The sequence below is a fragment of the Megalops cyprinoides genome, chromosome 6, assembly GCF_013368585.1.
Source record: "Megalops cyprinoides isolate fMegCyp1 chromosome 6, fMegCyp1.pri, whole genome shotgun sequence".
Classification (NCBI taxonomy): domain Eukaryota; kingdom Metazoa; phylum Chordata; class Actinopteri; order Elopiformes; family Megalopidae; genus Megalops; species Megalops cyprinoides.
The window spans coordinates 17396649-17424341 of record NC_050588.1 but is presented as its reverse complement, the minus strand read 5'-3'; the positions used below and the strand labels follow the sequence as shown (position 1 = coordinate 17424341).

The window sequence follows — 27693 nt, the reverse complement described above, 5'->3', positions numbered from 1 at the left end:
CACTTAAAACCAACAGGATACACAAATCTCAAAAATCAATGCAGAAAACCACCAATATTGTTTTTCCTTTAAGGATGATTATCTGCTGATCAGCTTTTTATTTATTGCTGTCAGAAGTTTGTATTGTGTCTGTTTTACTAATTCATACCTCACTTCACTGTACCATACCACTTCCTGTTGCTACATGTTGCAAATCACACCTGTCTCTTATTTAAGGTAAAAGGAATTAAACTCCACTTTCAGGTATCCTTTGGGTCTGAGGAAGATCCATTTCCATATAAACATTAGTCCAGGTTTATTTCATTTCAACAAACAGTAGAGAAGAATATTCTGTCTTCCCACACGAGTGTATCCAACACATAACTTCTTCCCATACTGCAGATTAATTGATGGGGGAATTAGTGTGTGTTATTGAATTAAAATATTTTTCCCACAACCCCATAATGTATACAGGACACATTATCAAGCACAAAATAAGTTTATTTGTCTTTAAACATGTATAGTCTTTGTGACTGAGGGCTGCTGACCAGGCCAGGAGATCTAGAAGGAGAAAAGGCAGAAGCAATCGCACAAAGAGCTTTAGAGCAGGCATAAGATTCCCTGGCCGCTGCTTCCATGTTTACTCATGTTACAGACCCAAGGTTACAGAAAAAAATACAGACTCAGGAGTAAAGATGGACATACAGTCCTGGGCAAACAGATGGACAGATAGACCTGGGCATACAGATGGACATATAGGCAAACTTTGGCCTACAGATGGATGTAGAGACAAACTCAGGCATACAGATGGACATACAATAGAGTACCATAGTAGATACAAGATAACAGAGGCCTCCTTGAACTGGAAGTATTTTGCTAAAGCAGAATATTCTGCATAATATTCTATAAAAGTTCAATTCAAACCGAATTGATGGAATAATATACACTTGAGGGAAGGACAGGAGCAAATAATTAATTACTAGTTATTAATAACTGATAATTAGTAATGAACTGAATTCACAGCACAGCTGATAGGGCACCACTGCCTCCTTGCATGTGGCAGAAAATATTGTGGAAATAAACAATATTTGACCTCTACATGTGCCATTCATATAGTAAGGTTTCATATAGCGAGGTTTTGTGTGTTTGCTAGTCCTCTTTAAGTTTCTGTCAAATTCACAGTTGATCAGTTTTTCCCAGGTGCAGATTTTTGCTTTAATAGTTAAAAGATAATAATATTGTGCCACTTTCCTCAACAAAGTGAACTATTTTTTTCCTGTTTAGTTTTTTCGCTACAATGAAAAATTGAAACACTGAAAAAAAACTTGTTTGTACACAATTTAGCAGATATTAGTGTACACACAGCAACTACACTAATGAAACAGTGCAGGTCAAGAAATTGGGTTTCATCTCTTGTGCCATAGCCACTTGAACCAGACCCCAAGGGCCTGTCAGATCTCTGCTTTATTCTGATCAAAAGCATGGGCAGAAGCACCACCAGCAGCACTGATACTGATGGCAGATTTTCCTCTATGGCTGTATTGGATTATGTGTTTGCTCATGTCAATCACGTGATGTGGAACATGCCAGTTCAAAGCAAGTCTCACCTCTGCTGGCTCCTCCAACCAGTGAAGGCAGACTGCAGCTATGACTAGTTACTGTGAGTGACCACAGATATGACCGGCCACCATGAGTGACCACAGTAATGAAAGGCCATTCTGACAGTGACTACAGCCATGACCACTCACTGTAAATGACCACAGCTTTGACCAGCAGCTGTATATAACCACAGCTATGACCAGTCACTTTCAGGGACTACATCTATGAATGGTCACTTTAATCTGCGCCTGGTTGCTCTGAGGGACGTCATCTATATTAAGATGATAAAGCTGCCTTTTCTCCCCCAAAACACAAAGGAGCTTGTTATAATTTGTAGCTTGTTATAATTGCTCTTCTAAAAAATGAAATGGATCCACACTGGTGTAAGCTGGTTTATACTGTGTGACTTTTGAGCACAGCAGAGAAACCAAGATCCTGATGTACACTTTTATTAAGGCTCTGCACCTGAATTCATCATACTCTCCAAGGACTCCATTTTCAGATCAGTATTTACAAGCATTGTGAGGCATTGAAATTGCACTTAAACCTTACCTTGAAAACCTCAGGTCCCAGTGACACTGACCTCATGTAACTCAGATTAGGTTACACCCTCCCCTGTCTTAAAACTGATGTCCTGCATTTTAGTGACAAGCCATACATTTGATTGACAGGATGAAGGTAGAAATAGAGGTCTCCTTAGAAACACCACAGTCTGAAGCTCTCTCTGGAGGTGGACCCTTACAGCTGTGGCTGGAACGCCCGGACAGCAGCATGATGTGGCCACGGACAGCACATTCAGACAGGAGACTGCTGGAACCTGAGCTCTTTTCAGCGCAGTAAAAGTAAAACGCTACTGGATCCAATAGAGTAAGACCTTTCAAAAGAGCCCATGCCACTCCACGATGACTGGAGAGCTTTGTCAAAGGCTCTTTTACTCTTACAGGGTGCTGCATCTAAAGCACTGGGACAACTTCTGCTAAACCTTCGAATATAATTACAAGCGGAACTGTTTTTTTTTTTCTTTAAATATGAGCATTTAACATTAGTGTTTTAGGTTCAAAATTCCTGTGTCCTAAAACAAATGTGAATAGTAAATATCAGTGGAAATGTTTCACAGTGACTGCATGAATGGACAGTACAGTATGGACGTTTGCTCACAGACTGAGCGCATGGGGTATGTACATGCACTCATGTCAGCTGCACTCACACTGGTTATCTATACACACACTGGTTGTCTCCACACATACTGGCTATATACACGCACATGGGTTATGTACACGTGGGTTAGATCCACGCATGTGTTATTTACACACGCACGCAGGTGTGAACTCCGCTAGGTGTGCTGCGTGTCACGGTTGACGGGACCTTGCAGTGGCACGGAAGGGAGCAGCACCGTGCCTGGAGCCAGAGGGCGGGCTGTACCAGGCCACGGTGCTGCATACAGAGGCACAGACTGCACTGCAGCAGGGCCAGCGGGTACCATGCAGCTGGGCAGGACACTCAGAGCGGGTGTGCAGCTGAGGGCGGGCGGCAGGGCAGGTACCAGTGCAGCCGACAGCGGGCACGAGAGGGGCAGCTGGGGGCTGGTGAAGTTCACCTGGAGAGAGAGGAAAAAAGTCATCCCCGATTCCCTTCTGTGTCTGGTGTCTGTTGTGGCTGGCCATGACCCTCAGATCCAGAATCCAGCGCTTGAACTACTGTTTCAAACTGCTGACCAATTACTGAGTGCATCACTGCCCCTGACTTACCTCTGTGGCACTGATCAGTGTGGTTGTCTCATCTCCTCTGTCCCAGAGCCATTGCAACCTGACTGGACTGAAGGTGGCTCTAGTCAAATTGGGGGCAGACCTGGCTGGACTGAGGGTAGCCCCGGATGGACTGAAGGCAGCCCTAGTCAGACTGGCAGCAGGAGTGGTTGGACTGGGGCCAGACCTGGCTGGACTCAAGGCAGGTTTGACCAATGCAGCCCCCAGTGTCTCTTTGGCCCAGTCATCCACCAGTTTGTGAAGGTCGTCTGTGAAGGTGCCCGTCTTGTTGTTACTGTTGTTAGCCTGTGCCTGGGCAAGCCCTGAGACTGGCTGATGTGGAGGGGGTGTAGATACCACAGGCTGCTGCTGACTGGACATCCCACTGCTATGAGACGATCCTGCAAGACAGAGACCTCCTTAGATTCGCCCCACTGCTGCACTTTACTCTCGTCTGCAGTGAAGACCCTTCCAGGTAAACATGCAGCATGCTTGCTAATAGAAAGATACACTCGCAGCAATAAACTCCAATTCAAAAGTATTAGCAAAGTGGCAACCGATTTTCTTTAGTCATTCAGTTTGTTCACACACACAAGAAAAGCTGATAAAATATAAGAATAGGAGGGACTCGGTTTCTCTCTTCTAACTAACATGCTTGTGCTTGTGGAATAGGACACAGGAGCTGTGTAGCCAGTGAGTCCATGATTCACATATTAAACATGCACAGATGAACCCAGAGCATGCTCAAGTTGGAGGACAGGGTAAACGGATAGTTACGGTTGCCGCGGTCTTTACCCACACAGAGGCGCCGTAGAGTTGACCCTAGGAGAAAAATACAGGCCTAAACACACTGGATACCACAGAGTAGCAGGAGAGCTGCTTTAAAGTTTAAACAAAGAGATGGAGGCACAATGCAGACAGCCATGAGGGGAACAAAGAGGTGGAGGGATCCATGTCAGGTTGTAGGATATGACTGGTGTTTACTTTTTATTCAAGAACTAAAATTCTGCCACCCCACCTCACACAGAGGGGAGAAGTCTGTCTGTCCATATTTCAGTGTACAAAAAGCCATAATATATCACTTCATTTTGTTCTGTTTTCTGTTGTCCTTGAGTTTGAGGGTCTTTCTGTAGTTTGTACCCTTCAACATTTCTGGCCCACGCCAAACAGACTGTGAGATCGAACATTCCCTCTTCGAATTATCTTATCTTTTTCAGGGGTTTCCACATGTAACCACAGTAATCAAATGTGTGAACATGTACATTCCGTTTATTTTATCAATTATATACTTGATAGCAAGTCAACGTAATATGGGTTTCTGCACTACTATAGACATCTCTTCTCTAGAGCACACTGCAGTGGCTTAACCAATAAGCACACTTCAGTGTGAGAGGCTCTAATTTTGCAGCATCCAGTGCACTTAAATTGCCATGACAAATCTCAAGCGTATGTTCAAGATTCTAAATCGAGTGGAAGTACAAATGACATAACATAGTAGACCTAAACAATGGATTTCATTCAGAAAGTTCCCATTTATTTGCTATTTAATTCAGTGATATTAGATGATGACAACTCATTATAAGCATGAGGGGCATCATGCATTGTATCAAATGTATCTTTCCAGTATGGCCTACTGAACCGACCTGATCTCACCTCTGTAAGAAACACATAACCATAGTATAAAACAGTTTACCCGATGTTTTCACCTGCGGTTGTGTTTCTAAGGATGCAGTGTCAAGCAGCTCCGCTACAGTAAACATGAACTTTTTAACCAAAGTGAAATCAAACAGATTTCTCAAACCTTGTACTGCACCTAGGTGACATATCACAAGGTGAAAGACATGAAGACTTTATGTGAAATATGACAATGCCATTAAATGATCTAGGGTATTACTCAATACCAAATGAGCTCAAAGACCTCAGAATACTGAATGTTTAGTTCATACCCCATATTGCTTGAGGGAGGTGAACTTCTAGCATAAAGCAAGCAGTACAACAAACATTTGTGTGGAGGGCTAAACCAAGAAGAGCATGCACCACAAAGGAACATGACGTGCGAGACTCCCCAAGTCCATTAAAATTCAGCCAGCTGGTACTGAACAAATACTGAAGCTGTGAGAAAGAGGAAAAGGGGAGAATGAGATGAAATGGAAGAGAGAAGAGAAGATACAAACAGATGGAGAGAGAAACAGGCCCACTCAAGAATCGAGCGCGTGATTTGCTGCTGGGTTTATAGGTCACTCTCTCTGAGGCTGGGTGGGTAGGCGTCCAACCTGCACATGAACACAGAGGGGAGAAGGAAGGAGAAACAGAGAGATGTGACCCAAGCAGAGATTTGAGGTGACGGAGACATGTGAAGTCATACGAGACCAGAACTCCCACCACAGCAACACACACAAAATCAAACACAATATGGCTATGTAAAATGTAATCAACCCTTCTTTTGATTGGGACATGATATTTTGTGAATATTATCCAAAGAAAAGGCTACAGAGCAAGCTCCAAACCTGTTTGACTCCCAGTGCAGGAGACATCGGTCAAACCCACTCCCTCCCCTCAGACTGCTACAGCTTTGTCCCTGACCAGAGAACACCTGTGTGATATATGTGTGCCTGTTTCAGTATGTACGTGTATGTGTGTGTGAGTGTGTTTGTGTCACCTTGGCCCTGGCCCTGGCTCTGGGACCTGGTGTAGATGTTGTCGGAGGACAGCGAGCCCTTGAGTGAGCATGGCTGCTTCTGGACCGGCTCTGGTGCTGAGGGAGGTAGAGTCTGGGCGCTGGAGGGGGTAGAGCCGCCTGTCACACCCATGCCTTTTACTGGTGAATCAGTTGAGCTCGCTGCAGGCTCACCTTCAGAGGGAAAGACACAAAGGCCTTTAAGCCTAAGACACCGCGATACTCCCCACACTATCATACCTGTGACCACACTCTTAGTTTAAGTGCTGGGAATGCTCACTGTGGTTCCTCATACTCACTGGTTTTAGTGGTTGCGCTCTTCAGCTGCTGTACCAGTGGACTGAGGATTTTCCCAGGCTTCAGTCTGTGCTTGCTGGCTCTGCGCCTGCGGCCAGCAGGGGGTGCTGTGTGACTGAGGCCAACACTGGGAGGGAGGGGTTTGCCCAGCTTGCTGTAGAGCACCTCAATTTCCCTTCTGTGGTGAGCCTGCAGCTCAGAGATCTCCTTCAAATGCCTGAGAGGCAGGAAGAACCAACACAGTTGCCTTATCAAAATACCAACTGAGATTTTAGTTCTCAGAACACTGGTGTTAATTTCATCCATCTCATCCCTATATTGTGCATGTCATCCATCTCATCCCTATACGTGTTCCATTTACTAATAAACTAATTTTTCTAATTCTCATTTTACAAATTTTTCATAATTTCTTTTGAACAGAAGTGCATGTGGAACTTTATATAAATGCAATGATTGTTACCAGTAAAAACATGACCTCTCTCTCTCTCTCTCTTTCTCTCTCTCTCTGTCTCTCTCACACACACACACACACACACACACACACACACACAAACCACAGAAGTGAGCCTACTTCTCCCTGAGCCTCTGCAGCTCCTTCTTAATGTCTGCATCCTCAATCTCGGAGTCGTTGTCACTGCTGACGTAGAGGTAGTGGGCGTGGAGTGAGGGGAGGTGGGCGGGGCTTGCGTCCAGGCGGCTGGGTGAGTCAGAGCTCTGCACGCTGCTGCTGCGGCCTGACCGACGCAGAAAGGCCACCGCCTTCTTCATCAGATCCCTGCTCCTGCGGCGGGCTTGCACGTGGGCGTGGCTGGGCGGGGCAGGAGGCAGTCGGATGGGGCTGCTCTCCTCGCCAGAGTCGGTTGAGAGGCGGCGGCTGCGTCTCCTGGGGTCCACGGGGCTGCAGGTGTGTGCACGCGGGACGGAGGCGAATTTGGGGGCGGACGGGGGCGCACCCAGGCAGAAGCCAGGAGCGGCGGAAAAGGTGTTGCTGCGGGTTCTCACAGCGAACTCGTCTCTGCTGCTCACCACGCTGAACCGACCAATAGTGGTCATGGGCATGACCTCCCTCTCCCAGCCTGCGGCAGTGGGGGACGCCGGAGAGTCATAAGTGCTCCAGCTTCTCTGCTTTCGTTCCAGCGTTCTAGTGATGTCTGGGGGACCGGGGATGAACTACAGACGAAACCAAAATAAATTAATTATCACCCCTACAACAACGAACAAAAATCAACACATTTGCAACAGCAAACCATAGTCAACACCCTTACAAGGCTTAATCAGCTTGCAATACTGCATCACCCCAGTGTTCTGAGTGATTCATCCTAATATTAATGCCAATCATCAATTATTTGTTTAATTAATTTAATCAATTAATAAATAATAATCACACATAGTGAGCCTAGCCACTAACAGTAGTAGTAATGATGCAATAATACATACCTTAAATCGACTCTTGGCCCCAGAGCAGGACACAGAATGTGGAACCATGTGACTCTTGGAGGCTCCTCTTACTGAAGCTACAGGGAGAAGATAACATCACCTAGACGTTATAACACAGATTTAAACAAATACAATGATGAAGAAAAGCTATTTTACCACCCTACCCTATAGGACCAGAAGCAGAAAAATCATTTTTCATTTATATAAGCAGCTGAGATATTTGAGCAATCTAATTAGGCTTGGAAAAGACAGCCTTCTTAAAAATGACAAAGTTAGGGATCACTTCCAAATCTGAACAGAGATGTCAGATGATGGCCTCTGCTTATTTCTGCTTATTGCAACGAATCTACAGTATATAGGGTCAGTGCACATGAAATCAATAAAGGATGGCTCCACAGAATGGGTTCCTGTCTCCTCTAGCTGAGTTATTCAGGAGGAAGAACAACATACCACTGATCACAGAGTCACTGAGCGAGCTGAGACTACCCTGTCTCTCCGGTATCTGAGGCTGACAGAATGAGAGAGAGAGAGAGAGAGAGAGATGAAATCAAAATGAAACAGGGGTTGAACAGGTCATATATCATCAGTATCCTAATACTTACATGTCACTGACATTAAGGGCAATGTGCTTAACCTATTTATAGGATGAAAAATAGCTGGAAGCCTGCAGTACAGACATGGAGTACAAGGTCTGACATTATTCAGGATAAAACATAATGGCAAAAATACCCTACCACTGCAATTCAATGTGCCACAGGGTTTACATGACACTTTCTGATGCAGGAGCAGGCCATTACAAGTCTTAAATTCACATTCATATTCCTGCCCTCTGTGTGTAAAAGACAGCGCTCTAGCCTAGGTGGCAAGATGCCTCTGAGCGTGGGAAGCTGTGGTTTCCCATAAGGGACGTATTACAGGATTAAACTCTTGTTTACTATATTTAACCCCTTCCTTTCCACCATTCCTGTGGTAGAAAAGATGCCTTGGTCCTCTGAGAGTATCTCAGAGGAAGTTTGAGGAGGTTTGCTTTCAAGCAGTTTCACCTACAGGCACGCCCGGTGCTGTGGGGGTGCTTAAAGGTCCATTGCGCTCCCAGACAGACCTCAGCACACCCACAGTTGTCTACTATCCTGATGTCTGCATAGTATTTATGACTTTTTGTGCACCCCGTGGATTGCAATTGCACCTCTCTGTATTTTCTCCTGTCACCGAGCCTGCCTACAGGTCATTCTCATTTCACTGTACATCAGCTGATGCACTCATTAATCTGTGATATTTCCATTTCTCTAGAGTTACTCAATGGGGATTCCACTTTGGGGAAAGGACATCTATGGGATGCCCCTCAAACAGGTGTCCACAGAGCTCGTTGAAGTTTTGCAGTTTTTAGTTCACAGTGAAGGAAACACAAGTGTTAGCTGTTATAAGCAGAGGAATGCTCCTAAGTAGCAATCACAATAATATAACTGCTCAAAGCTCATTACCACTCAACATAACATACAGATAGGAATTAGGACAGTTTGGTTATTTAGCAACTACCTTTGAATTTACTGGCTTCTGAACGGACACAGTAAATTTACCTACCTCCATATGGACTACCATATGTAGGATTCTTTTCCTGTTAAAGACACTGACATCTAGTGGTGAAGCTGGTGCCATGGTTTTGTGACTCAAAAAGAACTGCATATGTTTTTGCTTCCCTGTCGTTTTGCCATTCAGTTTAACTCCTGACTGCAGATTCTGACAGGTGTAATCAGAGATAGTATGTAAGAACGTGGGACAGAAAGATGAGGTAAATGTTAAATGTGGGCTGGGGAGGTGGGGGAGGAAGATGGGGTGAATATGATTAGAACAGACAAATTAAATTACCAATTGGTCCCCTTTCCTGGGGAACCCCTCCCCCAATGGGCCATGGGTGTGGCGTTCAGAGCCCGCCCCTGCCCCGCCTGGTCCAGGGGAGTAGATGTATTCCCCGGGGGTCCCTGCTGTGCTGCCAGACGGGTACAACGGCACATACTCCTGGTACAGTAAATTGCGCAGTTTCTCATCCAGCGTCTTGATGGTGCTGTCGACCAGCCCCGCCCTGGGAGGCCCCTCCCCATCCGACTCGCCCATCCCTGGCTGCTGCAGGGGGGCGGGACCGGGCGTAGAGATCTGCGATACCTGGGCAGGGCTTTGAGGCAGTGAGGACTGCTTTGCCCCACCAACCGACGGCTGCATGGGCGTGGCACAAGGCTGCTGCAGCACCACGGGCTGTGGGGCGGGACCCCCCTGGCTGTGAGGCAGCAGCGGCACGGTGGTCATGTCCGTGGTCAAGGACGCCACCAGGGGGCAGCAGGGCACCTCTTCCACCAGGCTGCCGGCACAAGCGATCTCTGCCACCTGCCGGGCAGCGTGGGCAGGTGAGGCAGAGCCGAGGAGAGCAGCAGGTGCCTCCTGCTGAAGGAGGGGTGTAGCAGGGGATGTGAGCGGTGCCGCTACAGAGGATGAAGGGGGTGGGCCCAGTGAACTGACCACACTCCCAGACCACTGTGCAGCCAAGGGATCACAAGTGGACTGTGTATCTGGGAATGACAGAAAAACAGAATGACAGAAACAAAAAGGAACATTCCACTCATATAAAACAGACAAAAAATAAAGTTTTCAGCAGGTGTAGTATGCATATGTGCGTGTGAATGTGTGTGTGTGAGTGAGATATGAGTGTATAGGTGTGTCAGTATTTGAATTTGTGAGGGTGTGGGTATGTATGTGGTAAGAGTTCCTGTGTAAGGTGGAGGGTGTGGGAGTGTGCACGAGTGCATGTACATGTGAGTATACCTTAATATTGTGTGTGTGTGTGTGTGTGTGTGTGTGTGTGTGTGTGTGTGTGTAGTGGTGTTACCTGCAGTGGTAGCAGGTGAGCCCTCTTCCTCCTCGTCCTCCTCATTGTGGGCAGCAGGGGTTTCCGCCACAGGGCAAATGATGAACCACCTCTTACCAGTATGGAGCACTGCAGGCAAGAAGGACACCATGGAGCCAAGACTCCTCCAGCTGTGTACACTCATCACCCGCACACCTCCACCTGTACACACTTATCATCCTCATTCCTCCACCTGTACACACATTCATCACCCTCACACCTCCACCTGTACACACATTCATCTCCCCCACAATGGGTATAAACCATTATTCCTGTAAAGACATGGTTTGAAGTTTTACACAGTGAGGTGTAGGCTGTTACCGTTTTGCTGGTAAACAGGCTGGTTGGCATCTGGCAGCAGTGTCTTCACACCCTGAAACAGTAAGACAGGGGCACATAAAGAGGAGTGAAACTGTCAGAAAGTGGGCCATCTGCGTGAGGCGTGTGCCCTGTATTTGAGTGAACAAGTTCTGTGTGATTGGGTGTTTCCTTTGTGTGAGTGAGTGTGTCCTGTGTGGATGGGCATGTCCTGTATTTGAATACAAGTGTCATGTGTGAGTGAGTGTGTCTTTCTTGAATGGGCGGGTCTTATATTTTGACGGGTATCAGTAGGTGTGTCCTGTGGCTGGATGATTCTGCCACAGTGAATGGGTGTTAGTGAATGAGTATGCTCCTCACCTCTTCAGCTTGTCCCTGCTTGGGGCTGGTGCCCTGGTCTGAGCTCCTCCCTCCCTCAGTGTCCTCACTCAGCATGTCCTCTGCCTTGTCCACAATGTCTTTCAGCTGCTCAATGAAGATCTCCCTCTCCGCAAACAGGATGAAGTTGTTCTCCACCTGAGACCACAGGACAGCGAAGTTACTCAAAAACACTGCAGGAGTGTAAAATTACCAGCACTGCAGGAGTGTAATATTACCAGCACTGCAGGAGTGTAGAACTGCATGAGTGCCCACACTGCCAAACACTGACTGAAGATCTGAAGAGAGTCTTAGTGCTGCCTCAGACATACATGAGCCTGGAGCATCAACGCTACCACTTCATAACCTTTGACCTACCATGTAAGTGGCAATTTCCTCTGGAGCGTCTCCATCCAGGTCAAACTTGAATGTCACCATCTTGTGGTTATGAGTCTCTAACTGGCACTGGACCATTTTATCTCCGGTGTCACACACCTGAAACCAGCACATTTAACCAGTCACAGAAAGAAACATATGACTTAAGTGCTGCAGATTTGCACTGTAAATTTCACCTTCATTTAGATTTCCTGGACAAAACATTTCATTCATGCTCAGTCAGACTCATACTGAGCATGAGCTCAGTCACACTCACACTATGCGTGCTCAGGCATACTCACACTGAGCATGCTTAGTCACACTCACACTATGCATGCTCAGGCATACTCACACTGAGCATGCTCAGTCACACTCACACTATGCGTGCTCAGTCATACTCACACTGAGCATGCTCAGTCACACTCACACTATGCGTGCTCAGTCATACTCACACTGAGCATGCTCAGTCACACTCACATTGAGCATTCTCAGTCATACTCACACTGAGCATGCTCAGTCACACTCACATTGAGCATTCTCAGTCATACTCACACTGAGCATGCTCAGTCAGACTCACATTGAGCATTCTCAGTCATACTCACACTGAGCATGCTCAGTCACACTCACATTGAGCATGCTCAGTTTGGGCTTGCTGGTCTTTTCCTGGCGGGACCGCGTCCGAGCAGACCTGCGGTGGTGCTTCCGCAGCTTCCCCTCACCCTTCCCGCCGCTGGGCGTGCCCTCCGCGCTGTCACTCATCTCTCTGCCTGAGGCAGTGTCCGAGTTCACACTGCTGGGGACAAAGAGAGCCACCTGCAGGTTTACTATACACAAGGCTGCGCTGTCACTGTACACAGCACCCAGGAACACAGTTACACTGCATGTTAACTCACCCTCTACATCTGCTTTTATTCATCACCCTCTTATCCACACAGTATTCTGTTTTTACACACCTCCCAATCCCCATATAAGTAAACTCACATTAGACATATTTTTACTAATAAATCCCATCTATACAGTTTGGAAATTAAGATATTTTGCCATGGCTATTGTTATGACGTCAATTATATTTTTCTCATAAAATTTGATAAATATATATACTTGTAACCTATGTTTTTTTTTACTTCTCATCAGTAGCAATATTCTCAGTGATATTTCACACTGTGAAGCTGATATTTTTAAACTCCTCCTTGGAGTAAATGTGCCATTTTGCCCTATATAATGTCAGTGTTGTCTGGAATAGAAATGGCAGAAGAAGTTATGCCTTGACAGAGACAGGCGAGTAGATACTGGTTGGGGACTGGCAGAAAGAGACCTGCTTTAGAGATTTCATTTATTAACTTAATTACACTTAATTAAACTTAATTTCCTGAATAAAGTACTTCTGTGAGCTCATCCAGCACTCAGTAATATCTTTTTCCTCTGCAAACAGATCTTGTCTACACTGAGAGAGATGCTGTAAACTCTGTACCACTGTCTTTTGTTTTGAATAATTTGTTAAAAAGCTGGACTTTGAAGGGCAGGTCTTGTAAATAGACTGTATTAGACTAGAAGTAACAAAACTGAGCGCATTAACATTATGTGAAAACAGTTTTATTTCAGTGGTCAGACACCTGACAAGAGTGAGTAAGTTTGTCACTGCACTGATCTGAGGCCAGTTTCAGTGTCTGTCTAATGAGCTGATCTAAGGTTAGTGTGAGTGTCTCTCATTGGTCTGATCCAAGGTCAGGGTGAATGTCCTTTATTGGTCTGGTCCAAGGTCAGTGCCTACCTGTCATAGCTGTAGTTGTGAAACAGTGCTTGATTTTCTGCTACTGATTCCTGCAGGCAAAACAAAACCACCAGCAAGAGCCACAGTTTAAACAGAAAAACAATCTCCTACACAACCTCTGAATCTCTGTCTAAGACACTGGAGCACAGCATAACTGCAACAGCTCAACACACCAACACTTTATACTCCAGAATGCCTTCACTCAAACACACACTCCAACACTACAACACATGATAGTATGATAGTGCGTGCATGTGTGTGTGTGTGGGTGAGTGTGAGTGTGTATGAGATAGTACCATGACAGCAGTCTCTGGGGGTGGCAGGGTTGGCGCAGTGGTGGGCGTGGTGAGCGGGGTGCTGAGCTGACTCAGGGTTTGAGTGGCACTGGCAGGGGGTGTGGCAGTCTGGGTTCCAGCAGGCTGCAGAGCTACAGCTGCATCCTGGTTCTGATCCAATTGTCCCGCAGAGAGCTCAGCCTGCAGTAGTGCCTGGGCATTGGGAAATGAGAGAATTTATCACAAACATACCATTACACTGTTACCTAACAATAATTTACAGAATACCTCTAACCAGGAATAACACACTATACACCTTCATTTAAAAACACTCTGTGTACCTGTAGAGGTATTCTGTACATCTTTAATTGCATTCTTTTCAATAATTGCACACTGTATCTCTCTATCTAATAATAATGTAACAACAAAAGATATTTAATGACAAGAATAGGGTATTAAGTTCAAATAAGCATCATTCTGCCTATAGCCCAGAGCGTATCTCAGACTGTCAACCCTAGTCTTTGAGGGTCTCTGCTCCCACTATGAACACATTGTGTTGTTTACACTTATCCAAAACCATTACAGCTGGAACCATCCATTCTTCATTTTTAATGCAACCCCATTTGGAACTAGTAATTGGCGTTAGGCTTGTCTCACCAGTACAACCTCTGCACTTGTTCAGGACTGCTGAAGCAAAACAAATGCAGCCCTGATACATTTGCATGCATATCAGACCACAAGTCACACAGCACACTACAATGAAGCTAGCAATTTGCAGGTGCTTGATGAATTGCAGGGTATCCAAGAGCAGTGAGGAAAGCCCAGTTGACCTACCCATTGCTATCTACGGTGGAACAAAACCAATTTGTTCCCCTGTTGTGGGTTCCCAGTCATTGTCTGCAGATGACACAGCCTGTTCTGAACCTGAGCTGTAGGTCTTAGTTTGCTCTCAAGATGAGCACCTTGGTCACTGAGCTACTCATTGGTTTTTAAAGGACCAACAATTCGCAAGTCACACTGAACATAATACATTGTTCTGCTCATCTTTATGTGACACAGAACATGATTTATCCTCCCCTAAGCTGTACCTACAAAATCCCATCTCCGATGTAATAAAAATGTAATGAAAACTCCAAAAGATACAGGACCGTTGCATTTACCTGTCCAGAAGACTGAAGAAAGGGTGGAGCCGGCTCAGGCTGAGAGGGTGGGGATGGCTCAGGCACAGAGGGAGTGTTTGTTTGGGGGGGCAGGGCTTGCTCAGGTACAGAGGCCAGGCTCTGGGGTGGGGCTGGCTGTATCACAGGGAAGCCTGGGATGTGGGCAGGCTTCATGGAAGCATCCTCTGTGCCCGGCAGCACGGGGACTGGGGTCAAGCTGCTGGGCAGGGCCTCGGCAAGCAGGGGCGCAGAGGACGGCAAACCGGTGCCCTGCAGGGCCACAGGTGCAGGGGCTGGGGGAGCACTCCCTGTGTGCAGGGTGGGAGCGTGGGAGGGGGCTGCAGCGGCTGCAGTGGGAGTGGCTTGCTTGGGTGGGAGATAGCAGGAGGGCGCAGGGGCAGCAGGAACAGAAAGAACTGGAGCAGCCTCACATTCGGCAAGGGTTCCTCCTGCTGGAATAACAGGGTATGGTGCAGAGAGCTGCAACCCACCCCCCACCCCCCACCAAAAACAAGGAGATAAAATAAAAACAGGCCTAGAGGATTAAAGCTTGTTCAGAGAAACATGCTCAAACATGGCTGCCCTTTCAAACACCACAGCTCAAGTCTGTCAACACAAGTACTTTGCAGATAATAGAAATGTACAACCACTACAGTATAAGTCAACATTTCATGTTCTTTTCAGGGACACACATTAATTACCTCCACAAGACCAATCAATCACCTCTGGTCAGTGAGTCAGCATGAGGAAGCACGGCAGAGCAGGGTGGCAGTGCTGTGGTTACCTGTGTGACATTAGATGAAGTGGCGGAGGTCTGAAGAGTGGCCTGTATGGGTGTGGTCAGTGACAGGGAGGTGTGGCCTGGCTGAAGGGATGGTGCTTGGTAGAGATGCTGCAGAAGGGGCTGTCTGTCTGGGCAAGGGTGAGAGGCAGATTGCTCTGAGGAGAGCTGTTGAGAGAGAGAAAGGGGCGGGTTTAGTAATACACACTGATCTGAGGTTGCTCTTGGTCTGTCTTCTTGTTTTGAATCAGGGGGCAAGTCCTGCCCTACACACTCACTTGCTGGGTGAGCAGAAGGGATACTGCAGCTGGGAGGGTTTGCGCAGTCTGTTGGTAGGGCTGTGAAGAGGGTACCGCAGTTGGGAGGGTTTGCGCAGTCTGTTGGTAGGGCTGTGAAGAGGGTACCGCAGTTGGGAGGGTTTGCGCAGTCTGTTGGTAGGGCTGTGAAGAGGGTACCGCAGCTGGGAGGGTCTGCGCAGTCTGTTGATAGGGCTGTGAAGAGGGTACCGCAGTTGGGAGGGTCTGCGCAGTCTGTTGGTAGGGCTGTGAGGAAGGTACCGCAGCTGGGAGGGTCTGCGCAGTCTGTTGATAGGGCTGTGAAGAGGGTACCGCAGCTGGGAGGGTCTGCGCAGTCTGTTGATAGGGCTGTGAAGAGGGTACCGCAGTTGGGAGGGTCTGCGCAGTCTGTTGGTAGGGTTGTGAGGAAGGTACCGCAGTTGGGAGGGTCTGCGCAGTCTGTTGATAGGGCTGTGAAGAGGGTACCGCAGTTGGGAGGGTCTGCGCAGTCTGTTGGGAGGGGGCTGTAGGTGGGCTCTGAACCATTGTGACACCAGGCTAAAACACAGATACATAAACAGAACAATAATATGACTTTCCTTGGTTGTGACTGTCACGATGTGAAATGCTAGCGCTATGTAGGACACTGTGCTATAGCATGGTCAATGTCTCTAACTAGTTTCATTCAAAGATAAAATAACAGCATGTTCACTTTATTTTTTTGCACATCCATGATATTTGGTGTCATGTAGTCTACAACGGCACACCTGAAGCTGAACACCTAGCAGGGCACCAGGTATGACCCTGAGGGACAGGTGAGGAAGTAGGTCTACATCAGCAACACTAAGCAGTTTCGGAAGCAGTTTCAGCTTCAGTTATTTCCATGACCAGTATTTTCACAAGTGCAATTAAGCTGAGAGGTGAGCAAAATAGCTGGTAGATCTAAGTCATCTCACAGAGGGAATTTACCATCTACACAGAATGATAGGGATAAAAAGGAGAGATAAAAAGATAAAGAGAGAAGGTGTGTAGGTGTGTATGACAGAAACAGAGAGTTGAGAGGCAGCAGTATGTTGATTTTGTAGGAACTCACTGGTAGAGGTTGCTGGTATGCCCCCTGGTGTAGCTGGGCTGAAGGCTGGGGGTAGGCCTCTTGATGCAACTGGGCTGAAGGCTGAGGGTAGACCCCCTGGTGCAGCTGGGCTAAAGGCTGGTGGTAGGCCTCTTGGTGCAGGTGTGCTGTTAGTTGAGCTGGAGGGCTACAGACCTGCTGTACAGACAAGGGGACAGCAGGAAAGAACTCCTGCTGGGACTGGTAGGGGGCGCTGTGGGGGTCTGAGTGTACAGTGGAGCCCAGGCCGCTGTCAAAGGTGTTGTCTGCTACAGAAGGCAAACAAATCTTTACATTACAAACAAACCTCTCCTCTTCTTCTTACATGGCACCAGAAATACTAACATATTCATTGAGACAAAGATGTAAGCTTTTCCAAGCAAAATGCTCCCGCTGTGAAAGTGATAACCCTATCCTGCTCAAATTACTGCCAAGTAATTGCATTATGTAACCATGGTTACTAGGGGCCTAGTGAGAATAAATCATGTAGACACAGTACCCAGCTGGGTGTTTTCTGAAGTACTTTCCATGCTGCTTCTTACACTAGCTTTCAATTTGTGAGGTCTGACCAAACTGTTAATTTCACACTAATCTGGAGTTGGCATCACATGTTATTTGTAAGAAACATATGTTATAGTGTAAAGCAAGGATAAAAGTAAATATGTATAAATTATTTCTACTCATTTGAACCCTTTAAGCAACATTAGCAATACAAGATACAAGAATAATTAGATGCTCATTGGGGCCTAGACAGATTACTTGAACAACTAATTCATTTAATTAATTAACTAACGTAATGTCTGTAATGTCTGCCAGAGTAACTGTTACGTCACTCTCACACCGTGGACGCAGTGTCTCACATCTGTCAGAGGTGGCGCTGCTGGGCAGGGTGCAGCACCGTGCCCGCTTGCTGGACTCTGAGTCCTCCGGCTCGGACAGAGTGGGTGGGTCAGTCTGGGGCATCCCGACAGCTGGGAGCTGCAGGGAGGTGTGTGGGGCTCTGGGATCCTCCAGCGCCTGTGTCCCCTCTGCGCTCCTCTGCTCCTCTCTGTCACTCGGCACAACCCTCCTCACCCTCTTCCACTTGATCAGAGACACCCGGTCCCTTATGGACTTCCCCACAATCTTGGAATCGCTCTCGTTGAACAGTCCAGACTCCACCTGCCAAAGACAATCATACGCAGTGATATGCTGTTGAGCAAAGAAGGAGAGGCATGAAATCGCAAACTAAAGACAGATCTTTTCTAAATAAAAATATGTTCCTCTGTGGTGAAGTGGCTCTCGGAGAAGAGTGTCTCCCATGATGCCTGTTTACAGTTTACTACGTTTCTCATTATTCCCAAGCATCACTTCAAATTTCAGAGATCGTGTGGTTTCTGCACAACCTGTGGTTGAGCAGAGACTGCATGCATCAGCCCAGTAATAGAGAGAGTAGGGCTGGCAACTCTGCAGCGTCTCACATTAGGGAAAGGCAAAGAGCTACATAATGGTGAATGAGAGCCAGCCAGTGTCCCTGTGGAGGTGGAGTAAGATGAAAAGTAAGCCAGAGTCACAGTCTGATCTCAGTCAGAATCTTCAGACGCCAGACGAATTCATTAAGACTCTGCACTCAGCTTGGCAGGTGCCTTACTGCCCAAACCATGGCAGGCAAGTACCCTAACCCCTGCAAATTAGTGCCTTAATAATGACAGCATAGGTGTCTAACTCCTCCACCTTAGTGCTCTGACCACTGTAGCCAGAGTACATGCTTACCATCTCCTGCGCTACGTCCTCTGGGACCTCCTTTTCCAGGTCAAAGGTGAACTCGATGGCGCCACTGTCTCTGTACTTTCCCTTCAGCTTCTTGGGATCCTCCACCCACAACTTCAAGGCAATGGATGACTTCTGCCCATCGTCATCTTCAGCCAGCTCCACCCTCACACCTGTGTCTTCTGCAAAGAAGGCGTGGTTCAGGAGGTCCCGGATGGAGTACCTGCCAAACACACAGCACCACACCTCACAGTTTCCATCACTGTGTTACCCACAACTCAACACACACAGCACACTGCCTGCTGACAAGAATGTAAACACTGTCACACCACACACTGTCACACTGCCCAGCTCCTGGATCTTGTGGTATTTTTCACACACAGCTACCAAAAAAGACATGCCAGACAAAAACAGGGACAAAAAGAGAAGTTCTGAAGCATGATGCTGACCTTTCCTCTTTTTTGTAGCAGATGCATTCTCCAATAATTTCCTTAATTTCAGGATCAGTAACCTTGTTGTAACTGGCCGGTTTCACACCCTGGGAAAAACAAGACAAACAGGAAGTTCAAAGAACATCCACTTCACCCTAAATGCTTGTCCTTAAACGTCTACTGCCAAAGCCCCCCCCGCCCCCAGCTGATTTGCCTGCTCCTGGTGGGATCTGAGGGGGTGCTGACGGCATACTCACGCTGGTGACTTTGCGGTAGATCTGTGCAGCATTCTGGCACTCAGAGTACGGGTACTCTGAGGTGGCCATTTCCAGCATGCACATCCCAAAGGCGTACACATCCACCAGCTCGTTGTAATGCTCCTCATACATCTCTGGGGCCATGAACTCTGGAGTGCCTGAACAGGAACCAGGACAGGTCAACACTGCTATCAACATTGCCCCTCCAAGGAGGTTTACTGGATCCCTTCTCTGGTAAAATTTAGAATGGATCCCCTCTCTTACGGAATCTAAACTGAATCACCACTATGATGTAATCTATACTGTAACCCCTCTCTGGTCTAATCTATACTGAAGCAGGTCACAGTAGTTTGCCTTCTTCACTGAGCTCAGTAGCTTTTAGTCAGGAGTGTGAAAGGCTACATTTAAGGTAATCCTGTAAAATATTTCAGGAAACCAACATTGTTCAAATGTTAACATTACCAAATAAACTAGAAGCATACTATTGATGGACCTCCCTGATACCATACTGTCTATAACACACAGAAAGTTGTTAAACTGTTCTGTTAAACACACAGAAAGCGTTACCTACCGATAACACTCTTGGCAAAGGAGGTCCTCTTCAGTGTGGCCAACCCCAGGTCCCCAATTTTGACAGAGCCTGTGGGACCTGTGATGAAGATGTTGTCACACTTAAGGTCACGGTGGATGATGGGTGGGGCTCTGGTGTGCAAGAAGTGCAATCCCTTTAGGATCTGCCTGCACCAGCTCCGCAGAACCTTGGGTTTCATCACCTTGAACCGCTTCAGATACCTGCAGGGAGAACAACACATATTTATGCATAGCCAGCAAACTGTTTCAGAATGCATTGACACAGCTTTCCACAAAGCCAGGAACCTGTTTCAGAATGCATTGACACAGCTTTCCACAAAGCCAGGAACCTGTTTCAGAATGCAGTAACACAGCTTTCCACAAATCCAAGCACCTGTTTCTGAGCATAGTGGACACAGCATTACACAAAGCTGAGAAATTGTTAAATAATGAAGTTACACAGCTTTACAAAGAGCCAAGAACCTTTCAGAATACAGCATCACTTTTCCCCACAACAACAGGAACCTAATGTTGAAGCCTAATGTTGCATGTGTTAAAGTTCAGGTAAGGTCACTCCCTTTCACTCTTACGTTTTCAAAGTCCCTGATGTCATTAACTCTGTCACCAACACGATGCACTTTTTCCCTCTGAGCAGAGACTCCCAGAAGTCATAGAAGCGCACAATATTGGGGTGCTGCAGGCCTTTCAGCATCTCGGCCTCCTCCTTAAACCTCTGCCTCTCCGCTTTGGACAGTTTCCGATCCTATCAGAGAGAGAAGGAAAGACAGATAGAGAGGGGGGAAGACAGAGATAGAGAAGCACAGAGAGAGAAACTGACATTTAATGAATGCTCTCTACTGTTACCAAAAATAAGCAACATCTCTTTTTCACAAATAGAAACATTAACGTTCAGCAGACATACACAGACTATCTGCCCATAGCACCCAATGCCCCTGAAATGGTCCTGACAGCCCTTGGTACGCTCAGCGGGTAAGCCATCAGCACTGTTGTCTGTAGAGTCAATACAATGGCCAGGGGGCATACAGGTTTAGTTTATTTAGTATGTATAGACAGTGAAAAGCATGAAGTTTACATTTCACTTAGTATAGAGAATTCCATTCTGTGTGCTGGGATCTTAGCATCTCTGACTGAACCAAATATAATTCCCTCACAGCTGAAAACCACATCTGCTGGTGTGTGTGTGTGTGTGTGTGTGGCAGGAGAGCTGAGTGATGAGAGGACCTCTCCCTGAAAGGGTAAATGAGGCCACTCTAAATCAATACTTCTACCACAAAGCTCCTTCTGCTAACTGCAATGAAACCCATTATCTCTCCTCTTTGCTCCTCTCCTCAGCACTGCCCTGTCAGACTCAGAGACACAAAAGACCACATGGAGACTATATCAAACAGGTTCTCCGAAGGCCCTGTGATTCTGCACTATTCTTGCAGCCTGAGGCACCTTAAAATTATAACCACAACAGAAAGCGCTGTGTTGAAGTACATGGTAGGGAACCGAATAACACAGATTCTCGAGATAAAGCTGACTCCCTTGTGCCTCTGTCCCATGGCCATTCAGAGACTAGTGGAGGATGATGGAAGAGGCATTGCAAATCACGGCCACATGGGGCACTGCCCTGTATTCAATGAGAAGAAAACGCAACGCCTTTTGGCTCTATTTCTGTGCAGTCTGAATGTCACAAAGAATCAATCCAGCCTTTCAGTACTGTAAATACAGAGCACAACTGCTGGTGACATTAGACATGGCACAGCTCTCAAAGAAAATCATGCTATCTCACCAATGACCCAAAAACCATAGCTGCAAAAATTGTGCAATTTACACTGCATCATAAAGGGATGTACATATACTTTACACTGCAGAATTAACGGATGAATACTTTATGCTGTGGCATTACAGCAGTGTCCGTATATTTTATACTGTTCCATTAAATGTGTGTATATACATTTTACACTCTAGCTTTGAGGGTGAGATGTGGGCTTTACACTGCATAATTTAGGAATGTATGTGTGTATTTTTTCACTTAGCAGAAGCTCTTATCTGGAGCGTCTCACTAATTAATTACAAAAGCGCAGCTAATAAAGTTGAACATGTGTAAATCTATCACACATTGCAATATTTACAAGTGCTATTGTAAATATATGTGAAACAATAAATCCACAAGTACAACATTCTACAGTGCCTTGAGTCAAAGAGAGCATATATATATATATATATATATATAACCCTCTGACTGCCCAGCCTTGGCAGCAACCTGCACTCCCTAATGTAAATGCAGGTGTGTGTTTGCTTCGTACACACGTACGGAGTATACACCAAACACATGCACATTCAGAACAGATGCTCCAGTGCAGCGGAGGGCGGTGCGTTACGGTGCAGTCTCGGGAGAGGGTCTTCGACGCGCTGTCCCCTGCGTCCCTGCTGCTGATGACGCAGCGTTAGGATGACTCATCATTCCGTAAAAACTGCTGTTCATTCTCTCAGCCCGCCCTAAGTGCACCCATCAGCTCCTCCTCCTCCTCCTCCTCCTCCTCCTCCTGCTGCAGCAGCAGTTTGCTTCTAAAGAGCCTCTGAAATGCTGAGGGTTTTTGCAGCACAATCTTCTCCCTCTCAGTGTACGATGAGAGGAGAACCCCCTGGCACAGATTTGTAGCCAGCACCTCTGTGTTTGTAAAGACAGCAAGACTTTTTAGCACACAGTCCTGTCAAAGGAGACTTTCATCACTGACATTTCCGTAATTCACTGCTGACGGACCATCACTGAAAAAAATATAAAATCTGTTCTATTCTTTGGAATTGGAGGCTTTCCAGGCAAACGGGCAGTGTGGCACTGATGTAGCTAGCAGTTAGATAATTAGTCTTATAGCCATAAGATTTCAGAACCTGGTAGAGGAATTGCTGTTGTTCATAACATCCAAAGCACTCAACTAGAACCGCTTATAATACACATCCAGCTGTATAACATTGGCATTTCTCCACCACAACCCAACAAGGGACCCCAGCCTCCAAGCATGCCTTACAACTGCAGCAGTTCTGATACTAGCAGGAGAGTGCAGCAGGACACCAGGGCTCTTAACATTGTAATATGATCTTCTCTGCTACACCCCCCCCCCCCCCCCCCATATACACACACCACACGCCACACAGTAACCCATCCCCAAAACAATACACAGTACATCACTCCATAATAACCCCTCCAAACACCCCACAGTGACTCCCAGAATACACCCCCCAACCACATCTCAAACAGCATGTCCCAAAATACACCCCTCCATGTTCTACAGTAAACCCCCTGAAAGGTACACACCACAATACACATCCACCCACCTAGTGCTATTGTGGTCTGTAAACAGCAGCTCTATCCCTCGCTGCTAACAATAATAAACATACCTGCACTGATGCCTGCACAGTCACAGTCACAAGCAGAGCAGACAGTGTAATCCAAACAAACAGGACACATATGCCTGCAGCGAAGAAACAAACCTGTACATTGCATAAGTGGGAGATGATGAGAAATAGCTTCCCTCTATGTCTCAGGGATTGAGGGCACAAACTGGATTGGGGGCAATCTCAGAGAATGAGGAGTTGACCTGGTCTCTGGACCAATCTTAGAATGAGGGTAGGGGTTAAACAGTCTGCTGTGCCAGTTTCAGAGAGTGATGAGAGGGGTTAAACTGGCTTCTGTGCAGGTCTCAGAAAATGAGGGGTTAAATGGCTTCTGATCCAGTCTAAAAGAGTTAGGAGTTAAACTGGAATATGTGCCAGTTTTGGAGAGTGAGGTGTTAAATGGCTTCTGATCCAGGCCCAAAGAGTCAGGGGTTAAACTGGTTTCTGTGCCAGTCTGAGATGGAGAGGGGTTAAACAGCCTCCTGTGCCAGCCTCAAAGAGTGAGGGGAAGCATTAAACAGGCTGCTGCGCCAGCCTCAGAGAGAGAGGGGAGGGGCTACACGGGCTGATCTGCCAGCTCCTTCTCTCTGCCAATGTTACAGTCTTCGGTGAGTCAGCTGAAGACATTGGCTTTCCTCATATCCTGAGCTGCACTCTGCAGAGCCAGCCATCCTCAGCTGACCCTCACAATGTCCACTGCAGCAGACAGTGCAAGCCAGGTCCTGGCTGCACCATTCAAGGCAGCAGGGGTCTCTCATTCACTCACATACTGCCGTAACATGGCCACCAATGCACAGGCACCACTTCCACATCCTATTTTATTACACTAACAATGCTTTATCTGGTTACTAAGGCTGGTCATCACTCTGCACTGCTTGTACTACAATCTGGTTTAAGCGTTTTTTACAGGCTTCTTCCTGTAAGTATCCTGTAAGAATTACTATCCACAGACAAGCAGTACCCTGGGCTTGGCCAAATGCATTTCAATTTATGGACAATGCTCTGGGCGTGGCTGTCCATTTGTGGATAGACAGGTTCTTGCAAGAGCAGTGGGAGCGTGGGCAGGCAGAATATTATCTTATTTCCATGAGTCTCTAATGATGTTTTCCCCAGTTCTGATATATTAAGGTGTCTCTTAATTATCTTTCCTCCTTTCAGTTCATAGTACTTGTCTAGAAAGCTGCAGACAGAGAACACATACATTATAAGGTACATTTGTATTGTGTACCATAGAAATAATCCCTTTCTGTTCACCGACTAGTATTAGTGATAAATAATATATAAATCCAGTAAGCTTATGATGCAGAGGGTAACTGTCATCTTAGGATTCCTGTATTATGCAGCATCAAAGCCATGATCTATGGTATTTATTACTGCTCTAGCACTCATACTGGTCAGCTAATTTAAAATATAACTGATTTAGTTATCAGCTATTATAATGTCTTGGTGGCTGTTTATGGTCTTCTAACACTGAAATCCAGTTTAGGCTATTTTATAGTTTGTAAATCAATTCTGGATATTTTAAAAACAAAATATCATTTTATTATTTATATTCAGAGGCAAACAAATATAATAAATTTTGAACAATGTGAAGCCTCCTTTACCCAGTAATTCAATGATAAATATTTAGGCCAGAGCGTACGGCATTTCTTCGACACATCACAATCTTTATTCTTCCATTCAGACCCGATAGATATGCTGAGCGCTGCTGGAGACGAATCGGGATGTACTGAAGACGGAAATGTCAATGACCCAACAGCAATTCCCATCTTTTGGTCATAAACAATCTTTGACTTATAATATGACCATCAGAGTTTCGGATGTATTACATTTACATAAAAACTGACAGTACATCCATCCATGTCTTTATGACATGAAATCTCTTCACTATCTGAATCCGGAGCCAAATAATATAATGTAATTCAAAAAGCACCAAACACATACAGTTATGGTCCATATAAGGAAAGAGTTCAAAACTCAAATGACTTAAAATCTGAATGACCATAGAAGCTGGTAGGACACGCTTGGTGGTGAATGAATACACACCGTAACAGATCGCAATGGAAGCAGCCACCTCCCCTACCCCACCCCCCAAATTTAAACTCTGTGGTTTTCAGTGATTGAACCGTCATTGATCTGTAGAATCTGGCATGTTGCTGCAAGAACCTTACAGAGGTCATGGCTAGAAAGAAAGATGACCTTTGACGGTACTTTTGTTGTAACTGAAAACTTCCTGTTCTCGCACATGCCCAACCTGATATTTACACAACACGAGTAGGTTTGTGTGTCAGACCTACGGGGTCTAAGTCGAAGGCAAGAATGGTCAGTGTTAAGCAGGCCATTAGTCCATATCTGCCACGACCTATTGTAGTAGGCCTCTATCTGACACTCGCGTCGCAGACGCTCTTATCCAGAACGACGTTGCATTTACATCGAGCAGACTTCTTAAATACTCTTTTGCCAAACAGTGGAGACTGCACATCACAGGAAAGAAAAATATGATACGAATGCGTCCGTATAATGTAGTCATGGAAGATGTTGGGTAAACGTGATTTACAATAAATTCTTTGATAATCAAAATAAAACCAATTACCTGAAGTTCACACCAGGCAACTTCGACCCAGGTATCAGTGTCCAGGCCCTTGTAGACTGTTTTGAAGGACCCTCTTCCCAACTCAATGTCAAACTTCAGAAATCTCCCCCCGGGAGATGTGGAGACGGCTTTCATCTCGGCCTCCTCTTCATTCTCATCGCTTGCTGCTTTGTCGGCATTCTTTGCATTTTCGGAAAACGTTGCCTTGTGCTTCTGCTCACCTTCACCCTTCCCTTTCTCCTCGTCTGCGCTAACACTTTCAGTGGCGCTGTCTTTTTGCCCACCTTGACTCTCTGTGCCGGACCCCTCCAGTGCGACAGAGCCACCGCGAGTTCCCGCTGTCCCGTGTGCAGCTGCGAGGGAGGTTATATTCCCGTGCTCGCTCTCACATTCTGCTGCTTCGCAACTTTGCTCGTCAGAATCGGAAAACCACAAACTCTTCCTAATAAACCTTGGACGAACCGATGCCTTGTAACCCGCTGAAGGATACACACTTGGGTCACTACCTCCTCTCGGTGGTGCTGCAGTGCCCATGTTGTTGACGTTAGTGTCACTGATGGCTTCATAAATATGAGCTTTAAGGTTAAGTTCACATTCTGAATTAGGGACAGAAGAAAACTTGTATCCCAGTGGATGATCCACGCTGAATTCGCCTTCTGATTCCATATCTACTGACGCTTAAAATAAATTTAAACATGCAAAGGCTTATCGCTGACGTACCCGGACTGCTGTTAGCAAGGTCCTACCCCTACAGCAGTGGGTGAGCGCATACAGTAGCTACCTGCAGCGCGCGCCTACACTGACGCAGTTCGCTGTCATGGGTATCACTGTGCCGACTACATTCACATTCAGACTAAAAGGGTTGATATTGATTTTTTCAGTCTCGACATTTCAAAAGCATCTGGCATCATTGCCATTTCCGATTATAATAGCTCACTGTACAAACTCCCCACCGAACAGGTATGTAGTAGGCCTACTAATGAAATATAATTTATATCTGCCGTAGCTGTGCCTGTACACACATGATTGTAAAACATACGCGTGAGAGCAGACGACCTCTCAGCACATAGAACTGTCAGCTCGGGACCTTACATCCAGTTGTCATTGTCCGGGCCAGCTACATCACAGTTTTAGTAAAAGCTATCAATAGTCAAAACTTAATGATAACTTAATTACATACGACTGCATACACGCCAAGTAGTATGTAACGTTATATGCTTGCTTTGTGAAGCTGTTTGAGGAATCTATCAAAGGCAGCTACAGCTTATCCTAAAATAGAAAAAACACACATCTGCAAAGAGAGAAAATGTTCCTAATTTTAATCGCAAATACTCCTTTCTCCATCGTTTGGCTTGCGGCTCACGCTTTAAGGGAATATTTATGCGATACTCACTCATAGGAAACGAACCCTACGCAGCATATGCGTGATCTCCCCGCTCGCCTCCTAAATTGCGGGATTTAAAAACCACGTATGTCAAAATGACACACTGCTTTAAAAGATTTACAATCCCTCGTGCGATCCCGAAAGGCAGCTCTGGTTATGTCCATATCCCAGTGAGGCGACATTTTCCGGTGTAATGTGTGTCACCTACATTAAAAACGAAACGCCACCACAAGAGCATCCTTGCTGTTCAACCG

The 27693-nt window shown here is 46.2% G+C and overlaps 1 protein-coding gene across 5 annotated transcripts; it reads right to left on the bottom strand.

Annotated features, from left to right (window-relative positions):
- Positions 1 to 518: 518 nt before the first annotated feature.
- LOC118778788 (serine/threonine-protein kinase WNK2-like) lies at positions 519 to 27693 on the bottom strand. 5 transcript variants are annotated; one of them, XM_036530501.1, is made up of 28 exons: positions 26056 to 27693; positions 20651 to 20823; positions 20062 to 20282; positions 19491 to 19648; positions 19252 to 19340; positions 18806 to 19025; positions 17914 to 18214; positions 17036 to 17322; positions 15946 to 16500; positions 15671 to 15835; positions 14887 to 15366; positions 13748 to 13939; positions 13452 to 13501; positions 12308 to 12473; positions 11684 to 11800; positions 11309 to 11464; positions 10952 to 11003; positions 10613 to 10720; positions 9601 to 10295; positions 8185 to 8242; positions 7735 to 7811; positions 6869 to 7467; positions 6300 to 6514; positions 5983 to 6174; positions 5498 to 5596; positions 4101 to 4145; positions 3327 to 3724; positions 519 to 3175 (listed from the first exon to the last, which is right to left on the bottom strand). In XM_036530501.1, exons 1-28 carry the CDS (start codon positions 26719 to 26721, stop codon positions 2912 to 2914), a joined length of 6798 nt encoding a protein of 2265 aa, XP_036386394.1. In that variant the 5' UTR covers positions 26722 to 27693; the 3' UTR covers positions 519 to 2911. The 5 variants fall into 5 exon arrangements, with proteins under 5 accessions (XP_036386394.1, XP_036386396.1, XP_036386395.1 ...); XM_036530503.1 differs by having other exon boundaries at positions 5522 to 5596; XM_036530502.1 differs by having other exon boundaries at positions 12308 to 12470.

Coding starts and splice junctions, on each gene's coding strand:
- LOC118778788 (XM_036530501.1), bottom strand. CDS start 26,721: ATGGAATCAGAAGGCGAATTCAGCGTGGATCATCCACTGGGATACAAG. Junction 8,243..9,600: donor CCAGGAAAGGGGACCAATTG/GTAATTTAATTT, acceptor TCATTCTGTCAG/CCTCAGATACCGGAGAGACA. Junction 6,515..6,868: donor CTGCAGAGGCTCAGGGAGAA/GTAGGCTCACTT, acceptor CCTGCCTCTCAG/GCATTTGAAGGAGATCTCTG.